The sequence below is a fragment of the Vigna radiata genome, unplaced genomic scaffold (genome assembly GCF_000741045.1).
Source record: "Vigna radiata var. radiata cultivar VC1973A unplaced genomic scaffold, Vradiata_ver6 scaffold_472, whole genome shotgun sequence".
Classification (NCBI taxonomy): domain Eukaryota; kingdom Viridiplantae; phylum Streptophyta; class Magnoliopsida; order Fabales; family Fabaceae; genus Vigna; species Vigna radiata.
In genome coordinates this window covers 38,659-49,137 of record NW_014543787.1, presented here as the reverse complement: position 1 = coordinate 49,137, position 10,479 = coordinate 38,659, and the positions used below count along the sequence as shown (strand labels likewise).

The 10,479-nt window shown below is 45.2% G+C and overlaps 2 protein-coding genes across 2 annotated transcripts; one reads left to right on the top strand and one right to left on the bottom strand.

Moving 5' to 3' along the window:
• Nucleotides 1–918: 918 nt before the first annotated feature.
• LOC106754763 lies at nt 919–2,610 on the top strand. Its single transcript, XM_014636825.1, has 3 exons — nt 919–1,362; nt 1,438–1,661; nt 2,091–2,610. The coding sequence occupies exons 1-3, from the start codon at nt 919–921 to the stop codon at nt 2,608–2,610; spliced, it is 1,188 nt and encodes a 395-aa protein (XP_014492311.1).
• A 587-nt stretch (nt 2,611–3,197) lies between these two features.
• Nucleotides 3,198–3,668, bottom strand: LOC106754762. Its single transcript, XM_014636824.1, has one exon. It carries the CDS (start codon nt 3,666–3,668, stop codon nt 3,198–3,200), a length of 471 nt encoding a protein of 156 aa, XP_014492310.1.
• Nucleotides 3,669–10,479: the final 6,811 nt, after the last annotated feature.

The window sequence follows — 10,479 nt, the reverse complement described above, 5'->3', positions numbered from 1 at the left end:
GTAGCTGAAGTTGAACTTCAGACTCCTAGTATTGATGTTAATAGGGCAGAAGCAGATGGTATTGAAGTTTATATGGCAGAACTAGATGATATTGAAGTTCAGGCTAATAATTCTGAGGTTGATAGGGCAGAAGCAGGTGAAGTTGAAGTTGAGGCTAATACTTTTGAGGTTGATAGGGCAGAAGTAGGTGAAGTTGAAGTTGAGGCTGAAAAGGATGGTGAGATGGATGATGTAGAAGTTGGTGATTGGAGTTCAACAGAAGAAAGTGATGGTGAGATGGATAATGAGGATGGATTAGTAGACATAGATGTATTAGGCCAGTATGATGTAAGTGAAAGGTGTAGTGATTTGGAGGTTGAGGTTGAACCTTTTCTACCTGGTTCTGATTCTGATATGGATGAAGACGATATTGATGATTCCAGTTGGTTCAATGATGATTGGCAATCTGAGGAATTAATTTCTCCTCACAATAGTGATGAAGACAGTGAACACGAAGGGTATGGGAATTTTGCCACATTTACTCAACCAAAAAATATGGTTGATTTTAACTGGGAAGTGGGAACTTACTTTATGAATAAAGAAGACATACTTGATGCCATCAAGAGTTATGCAACGGAGAATGGGAAAAATTTGAAACTTTTCAAGAATGATAAAAAACGAATAAGTGTTAGATGCTTGGGTTCAAAAGGACAATGCCCATGGGTGGCATATTTTGGTTTCATGGGTGCAGTTAATTCATGGCAACTGAGGACTGTGGTTGACAGTCATACATGTAGTAGGGAACACAAGGTTCGACTTTTCAATGCCAAATGACTGAGTAGAAAACTGGAAAAAACAGTGAGAGAGAATCCTAATGTCAAGGGAGTTGACATTAGAGACAAAATTTCTAGGAAATGGAATATTGCCATATCTAAAAATATGGCTTATAGGGCCAAAACATATGCATCAGACGAAGTGGCTGGTTCGTTCACTGAGCAATATAGAAGAATATTTGATTATGCAAATGAGTTATTAGCAAGAAACCCTGGGTCTACAATCAAAGTAAAAGTTGAGCCTTATGATGGGAATGATGGGAAAGTAATGTTCCAGAGGTTTTACGCATGCCTTCAAGCATGCAAAAATAGCTTTCTTTCATGCAGGCCAATCATTGGTCTTGATGGAGCCTTCTTGAAAGGCAAACATCATGGTGAGCTATTAACTGTTGTGGCACGAGATACAAATGACCAAATGTTGCCATTGGCGTATGCAATTGTTGAAGTTGAAAACAAGGACACGTGGACATGGTTTCTAGAGCTATTGATTGCAGACTTAGGTGGTCCAGATGTGTGCTCTGGACTAACTATCATGTCAGATCAACAAAAGGTTGTTTCCTTTTTAGTTCTTGTCTTTTCTCTTACACAAATAACTTCTTCATCTAATGAATGATATGAATGATAGGGTTTAAGATATGTTGTAGAAGATGTTATTCCTGGAGTTGCACAAAGATTTTGTGTAAGGCATTTATATGCCAACTTCAGGAAAAAATTCCCTGGAAAAAACTTGAAAAGGCTCATGTGGAGGGCAGCTACATCAACCCATCCAAAACAGTGGGAGACTGAGATGAGACATATGAAAGAGGTTAATGAAGATGCTTTTAAACATCTGATGTCCATTCCTCCAAGGTTTGTCATTCTTACTGAATACTACTTATCAAATTATCTAACACAACACTTGTTTTCATATTATCTAAGTTAAATATTGTTTTCCTTGAAGGTTTTGGTCAAGATCAAGGTTCACAAACACAACTCAAAGTGATACCTTGTATATAACATGTCATAAGCTTTTAATAGCGTTCTGGTGAATACAAGGTCAAAACCAATTATTACACTGTTGGAGGACATTAGATTGTACATGATGAAGAGATTGGCAGCTAATAGGTCAAGGGTGACCTCTTTTAAATCAGCAAATTGTCCTAAAATTCTGAGTAGATTACAGAAGGAGGCACTACAAACAAAGAACTAGGTTCCCAGGTATCCAAAACTATTACATTGGTATATACTTGTTTATGTTTACCAAGATATCATATAATTAATGGTTGTTTATGTTGACAGCTGGTCTGCACACAAACTTTTTGAGATCAGACATGTGTCCCAAAGTGGGGACAACTTTGTGGTGGATATAGATCAATATACATGTTCCTGCAGGAAGTGGAGCATCAGTGGAATTCCATGTGTGCATGCATTGACAACAATGAAGTTTCTGAACCTAACTACGGAGGACTATCTACCTGTATGGTTTAAAAAGTCAACCTATGAAGAGATGTATACCTCCATTATATACCCTATTAATGGAAAACATCTATGGGAGGTCACTCAATGTCCAGATGTCTTTCCTCCACCAAAAAGACAGATGCCTGGTCGTCCTAAAAAGAAAAGGAGATTAGAGCAATGGGAGTTGAAGAAAAGTTCTACCAAAATGTCTAAAGGGGGATTACTCAAGAGATGCACCATCTGTAGGGAAGTGGGACACAACAAAAGAAATTTCCGAAAACAAAGCCAAGGGCAGCAAGAAGGAGAACCCAACACATTGCCTCAAGGTCAACCAGATGAAGCAGATACACAAACAACTTGATGTATAACATATTTTGTAATAGGCCAGATTTTGATGGTAGAATATGTAATAGGCCAGATTTTGATGTTTACCAAATTTTTATATTTAAAAAACTCTAATGTTTTAGTGGTACCATACGTAACTTTGATGTTTACAGTGTTGGCTGTATGAACAATGAAAGATTACCTTTTGTTATTTATATCAAAATCAATGAAAGATTACCTTTTAGTGGTACCTTATGTAACTTTGATGTTTTAGTTGTTAAATTCCCTTGCCTATTTTACTTCTGTATTCAGATTGATATATATGAGTTCATGTTACTTCTTAAAAGAAATTGCCAGTAAACAACTTTCATAAATGATGTTTTATCAGGTGCCAATACTCTGAACTCATGCTTCCCAAAATATCATTTTCATTAAACATATCAAGCACTACATTAAACATCTGAAGCAGCACACCTTCAGTGCACAAAACATTAACAAACAACTACATGACCAAATCCTACATCTTAAGCAGTACATCTTCAGACCAACTAAGTACAATAACATGACCAAATCCTGCAACTAATACCAAAACATTGTACTAACCAAAACCTACATCTACATACATTATGAAACCCTTCCCATGAGCATTGCAATTATAATCATGTTCATTATAAAGACAACACTAACAACCACAACCAAATATTTCATCCAACTTTGAAGACCCATAACAGCTTTCTGCACATCAAAGCTTTGCTTAACACCTTGGTTTTCAAAAGTCTTCACCAATCTCTCATCAGTTGCTTCCAACACCTCACATCTAACACTTTCTTCAACTCCCCAATCAGTAAACCACTTGAAGAAGTTGCATCCTCCATTTTCACTCCTCATCTTATACCCAGGGCAACTCCAGAACAATTTCCCTCGATTCTTCGTCGTTTTTGCAGTCCTCAACACACTCTTCTCTCCACAATGGCAGATCAGCGATGCATCTTTCTTGTTCCAACCTCCATCTCCTTGAGAGCTCGAAGCAGAACGGAAATGCTTTCTTCTGCATGCATTGCAAGTTGAAGAGGAATAGGAATGACCCAAGGACATGGATACGTCTTCTACTATAGAACTTCCCTCTTCAACACCAATGAACCCTAAAAATGTCGAGTTGGGTCTCCTACTTCAGAACTTAAACTCACAATTTCATTCTTCAAATGCTTTACCATTTACAAATCTAATTAACGTTTTTAATGAATGGATTAATAGCCACGTAGCACTCAGTTTTTCGCCACGTTTCCTCTGAGTTTTAAGTTTTGACACGTCCTTCATCCAACTTTGCCCAGATTTAACCCCGTTACTCAATTTTAATGGGAGGGGTTAATTTCAACCAAATTAACACGTTTAAGGACCAAATTAGGAAGTTTCATAAGAACGGGACCAAATGGGAAGAAGTTACGAAAACAGGGATGCCAAAGTGGTTTTAACCTTCTTATTATTGTCTAATTGGGTGATTTTGGGTTGTAGGTAGAGGACATGCTTAAAAGAAGTTTTGCCAAATTCCATGCTCAGAAAAAGCTTCCAGAAATGCAACAGCTTTCGAAGCGAAAACTTGACCAACCCCGAAAGGCTATTGAGTATGTGAATCATCCAATGTTTCTTTTCAATATTGTTTCAGGCTTTCGTTCCATCTCTTCATATACAATGATTTTGTCATTAAACTGTTCTCTTTTTAATCGTGTGGTTGTTTCAAAATGAACTCGTTGGTGAGAGTGGTCACCTTTATTATTCAGATAAAAGAACATTCATAATGGAAGGTTAAAAGATTGTTATATATAAAATCAGTAATTATCTATCATCTGCTTAAGTTTTCGGTAAGGCTGGTTCATGAAAAAATATACATATGTTAGAAAAATATGAAGACTTATCTTTTAGATATTATCTTTAAAGAGAAATAATATTCATTCATGTGACAAAATCCCGTTAGTATATTATTAACACATATGAAGAACATCTCATACATATTTGAAAGTGACAAAAGGTTTGGGCAGTTAAGTGAAGGAGACAGATGGTTCGAGCCTTTCTGCATTCCAATTCATTAATCACTGATCAAGCTTATTATCTCACCTATTAATGCTAATTAATTGCTTTGCTTTCTCAACCACTTTTCTATGTATCCTTTTACCTTTTTTTTTTCTCTTTTACTTACTGCATGTTTGTTTATTATATAGAAAATACTTCACTATCATTTATTGGAAACTTACTTGAAAGCTTAATGCAACTTTTTAAATTATGTAAATTCTTAACTATTTTGTTAGACAATTTGGCATGGCATCTGTACCCCGTGTAACCGGGCGGACCTACAGGACGACCGACCACGCTTACCTTTGGAAGAAAAACCTTGAAGAATTCTCATTTAGCCCCGCCAACGCATGACCGGTAGCCATGACCGGGCACAAATCAACCCATAAGAATGTCTGCATGACTGACGGCCATTCGGGCGCAAACCGTCTGAAATGAACCTCACCCTGTCATCACGAAATGTGTATGACCTTAATGACGAACCTCACTCTGCCATGGCGTCCGCATGACTCTCAACACTCATGGCCGGGCACAAACCGGCCAGCGATGAGACTTTGAAGAATTCACATGGAGTTCATCATAGCAAAGATAGTCTGGTACCCTCCGGGCTCACCACAACCACCGACATGACCAGCGTCAAAGCTTTTCTTGTTAACACCGCAAGGATGGCCGTCAAATCTTTTCTTGTTAATACCACACGGCCGGCCGTCCGAGGTCCGGTCGGTGGCAATCACAGACCGACAGTTTCATAAGCAACATGAGATTAAGGTAAAAGTAGATTAGCCTCAACATGCTTGCAATTGGGCCTTGATTAAGTTCCCACTAATCACTGGCCCATGGAAAAAACTATAAATAAGAGTCAAAGGTAAGAGGTAGGCAGACACATTTAATGCACATTTATTTCACTCTCTCTATCACTAACTTTAAAAATATAAAACTGAACACTGACTTGAGCGTCGGAGTGCCTTTAGCAGGTACCCGACCGGACTTCACAGGATAACAGGGCACAACAGGCAGATACTCGGACTTAGGCAGACGGCTGGTGGAGAAGACCCGGATCGACCCAAACCCCCAAAGCAGAAACATATGGCGCCCACCGTGGGGCCGGAGGCTTATACCCAATGGTGACCACAAGAAAAACGAGCACTGACGAGGCAAGCGGAGTTGTTCGAGCTTTGGAGATGAGGATGGAAGAAATGCAGAGAAAACATGAGGAAATATAAAAGAAACATGAAGAGGAGATGGCAGCCGTACGAGCCGAGTGTTTGGCTCAACTCCGTGGGGAAAAGGAGAAACAAACCGGAGAGGACAGCAAGGAGGCCCACAGTAGCGCACAAGGTCAAGACGACCAGGGAAAGGGGGAACAGAAGAATACCGAAGAGGAGAAGGAGAAGGGAGAGGAAAGCTTAGTATTGGTAAAACCAGAGATGCCATCGATTCCGGTGCCGTTTGTCCAGGCTGTGATGGACGTCCGCATCTCAGATCAATTCATCCCACCACAATTCAAAATGTATGACGGCACCGGTGACCCCGAGGCACACATCAAGTCATTCGCCAACGCCATGGCGTTCCGTACGGGGAGCGACGCCATCTGGTGTCGGGCGTTCTCATTGTCCCTCGAGGGCGAGGCATTGGAGTGGTTCAACTCCCTTCCCAACGGCTTAGTGGAGAACTTCAAAGGGTTGAGTGGCGTGTTCAATGAACAGTTCGCCGCGTGCCGACCACAAGACGTCACTCTGGTCGACTTGATGAATCTGAAGCAAAGGAGGAGCCGCTCAGAACCTTCATGGACCGATTCACAAAGACGGTGAGACGGGTCAGAGGTTTGAGCGTGGAGATGGCCTTGCAGTATGGGATGTCGGCTCTCAGGCCGGGACCTTTGAAGGAGAGCGTCTGCCGAACACCACCCAAAACCTTGGAAGAACTACGCCAGCGGGCGGCGGACAAGGCAAGGGTGGAGGAAATGAAACAAAATTATCGGAGGGAAATGCAGGACGCGAAGGATAAGAACGAGGGAAAACAACAGGGTCAACCCCAACGACCAGGTGGTATGAAGGGGCGAGACGGGCCCCGAGTCCCTCGCTTCCCTCAGTACACTCCTCTCAATGCCCCCCGAGCTCGTGAAGGGGAAGAAGTTCTGAGAGAAGAAGGGAAATGAGTAGGAGCCGCAGTAGAAGCCGGGCGGGCGGCAATACTGGGCCGCTACGTGGGATGATTAACACGATCTTTAGGGGATTTGCAGGCGGGGGAACGTCCTCGTCTGCACGAAAAAGGAGCATCCGCCATCTGCGGTCCATACACGCCGTCGATGTTCCTAAGCAGATGATGCCCCCCATCACATTTTTCGACGCGGACTTTCACGCACCGAACCCTGAACAGGACGACCCGATGGTCATCACAGTTGAGATCGCGCGGTACGGAGTGAGTAAGGTGTTGGTCGATCAGGGGAGCTCGGTCAACGTACTCTACTGGAAGACATTTCGGCACATGGACATTTCCGAGGACCTTATAGTCCCATATGATGAACAACTGGTGGGTTTCGCCGGGGAATGGGTCGACACCAGGGGCTATCTGGATCTGTGGACGCGTATCGGCACCGGGCGGGAAGGAGAAGAGAAGAAGGTGCGATACTTGCTGGTGGACGCCAATACGTGCTACAACGTCCTGATAGGACGTCCGTGCTTAAACTCTTTCGGAGCCATCGTCTCCACCCCCCATCTGACAATGAAATACCCCACGGCTCGGGGACAATATGCACCATCCTGGCAGACCAGAAGGTGGCACGAGAGTGTTATGCAGCAGGCCTCAAGATGTACCCCAGAGAGGTCAGGAGGAGAACGAACGGAGCAAACGTCGCGATGGTTGATTTAGATCCCCGAACTAATACAGAGGACCGCCTCGAGCCGCAAGGAGAAACCCAGCCAGTAATAGTGGGAAAAGATCCTACCCAGATCACTAACATAGCTCAAGGGCTAGAGGAGGAGATAGAAAAGCAACTGCGGGCTACCCTTTGGCGTAATCGGGACTTATTTGCTTGGACAGCCGCTGACATGCCAGGGATACATCCCTCTATCATGTCACACCGTTTGTCCTTATTTAAAGAGGCTAGGCCTATAGCCCAGAAGAAGAGAAAGATGGGCGAAGAGAAGAGGAAGGCGGTCCAGGAGGAGGTGAAGAAGTTGCAAGTGGTCGGGTTCATTCGGGAGGTCACGTACACCACTTGGCTAGCTAACGTAGTCATGGTGAAAAAATCAAACGGTCAGTGGCAGATGTGCACGGACTACACTGACTTGAATAAAGCTTGCCCGAAGGATTCGTACCCACTGCCCTGCATCGATGTTCTCGTGGACGGGGCGTCCGAGCATCAAATCCTGAGTTTCCTGGACGCGTACTCAGGGTATAATCAAATACCCATGCACGGTCCCGACAGAGAAAAGACGGCCTTCATGGCCGACCAGGCTAACTTCTGCTACAAAGTCATGCCTTTCGGACTAAAAAACGCCGGGGCCACCTACCAGCGTTTGATGAATAAAATTTTTGCCGACCAGATAGGTCGTTGCCTGGACGTCTACGTTGACGATATGGTCGTCAGATCAGCACAAGGGATCCAACATTTGCGTGACTTGGAGGAAGTCTTCAGGCAGGTGCGTTGGTACGGGATGAGGCTCAACCCAGCCAAGTGTACGTTCGGAGTAGCCACCAACAAATTCCTAGGATTCATGTTAACCTCTCGGGGGATCGAGGCTAACCCTGACAAGTGCGGAGCGGTACTAGAGATGCAGACCCCCCGAACGGTGAAGGATGTTCAAAGACTCATCGGTCGCTTAACCGCGTTCTCACGCTTTATACCAAAGTTGGCCGAACGGGCGAATCCGATCCTGAAGAAAATGAGGAAAGCATCGGCTAATGCTTGGGACGACGACTGCGAAGCGGCGTTCCGTGCAATTAAAGATATCCTCACCCAGCCTCCCATCATGAACCGACCCTCTCCAGGTGAGGACCTTCAGGTCTACCTAGGAATCTCCGAGACCTCGGTCAGTGCAGTTCTGTTGCTAGAAAAGCCCACTCCCAAACTTATTTACTTTGTTAGCCGGACGTTGACCGACGTCGAGACCAAATACCAGCAAGTGGAGAAGGTGGCCCTAGACCTCCTTCATGCCTCTCGAAGATTGCGCCCGTACTTCCAGAGCCATCAAATTGTTGTGCGCACTGACCATCCGGTGTCAGAGATCCTCAGAAAACCCGACTTGGCCGGAAGGATGGTCGGTTGGGCAGTGGAATTATCTGAATTCGGTATCCGATACGAACCAAGGGGTTCTGTCAAGGGGCAGCACTTGGCTGACTTCACGGCCGAAATACCGTTGACTGGCCTGGAGGAGTGGGTATTATACGTTGATGGGGCATCAGGTCGAACGGTCAGTGGAGCCGGTGTCGTTCTAGAAGGACCAAATGGATTCCTGATGGAACACTCCCTGATTTTCAAGTTCAAAGCTTCGAATAACCTGGCAGAGTACGAAGCATTGTTGGCCGGTTTGCAATTAGCCAAGGACATGGGAGCCCGCAAGGTGATATGCCGGACCGACTCGCAGCTAGTGGTCGGCCAAATGAATGACGATTTCCAGGTACGGGAGGATCACCTCCTACGGTACTATCACCAAGCATGTTCTTTGGTCAAGGACTTTGAGGACGTGAAAATCCAGCATATCCCCCGGGAGCAGAATGCCCGGGCGGACCTGCTGTCTAAACTCAGCACCGGTAAGGAGAAGGGGCAGCTAACGACCATCATCCGTCAGGTCCTTCTACAACCCTCAGTAGAATGCTTAGCCATCACGGCGGACGAAGCAACCGATTGGAGGGTGGAGATTCGGGGGTTGATCCGTAAGCAAGACCACAGCGATAGCTTGTGTCCAGCAGACTCCAAGAGAATTGCACGATTCATGATGATCAGTAACGACCTATACCGTCGGGGTTTCTCGTCCCCCCTACTCAAATGTTTGGCAGAAGATGAAGCACAATACGTCATGAATGAGTTACATCACGGGGTATGTGGCTTCCACACGGGGGGACGAGCGCTCAAGGCCAGGGTTCTGCGGGCGGGATATTACTGGCCGACCATGGAGAACGACACCACACAGTTCACACGCCGGTGCATTCAATGCCAAGCCCATGCCAACAATCACCATACTCCATCACAAAAGCTGCACACCATCGTTTCCCCCTGGCCGTTCGCTCAATGGGGAATGGATATCGTGGGTCCTTTCCCCTCGGGAACTGGTCAGCGAAAATTCCTGCTGGTAGCCATTGATTATTTCACCAAATGGGTGGAGGCCGAACCTTTGGCCACCATCACCGCTTCACAGGTCCAAAAGTTTTCTTGGAAGCTTATTTGCAGGTTTGGCTTGCCGCGAACGGTCGTGACCGACAATGGAAGGCAGTTCATCGATTGGAAGCTGGAGGCATTTTTCGAAGATTTAGGGATTAAGCATGCCACGAGTTCGATAGAACATCCGCAGACGAACGAGCAGGCCGAAGCGGTCAACAAGACCATCGTATCAGAGCTTAAACGACGTCTAGGGGACAAGAAGGGGGCTTGGGCGGACCAGCTACCTGAGGTTCTATGGGCCTACCGATGCACTCCGCACGGCACAACCGGAGAGACACCCTTCAATTTGACATACGGAACCGACGCCATGCTGCCCTTCGAGCTAGGCGAACCCTCCCTGCGATGAAACATGGAAGATCTCCAGATAAACGACCAAGAGTTAAGGGTCGAACTCGACACGATCGACGAACGGCGCGACCGGGCAGTATTAAGGGCGGAGGCATGCCGACGCATGGT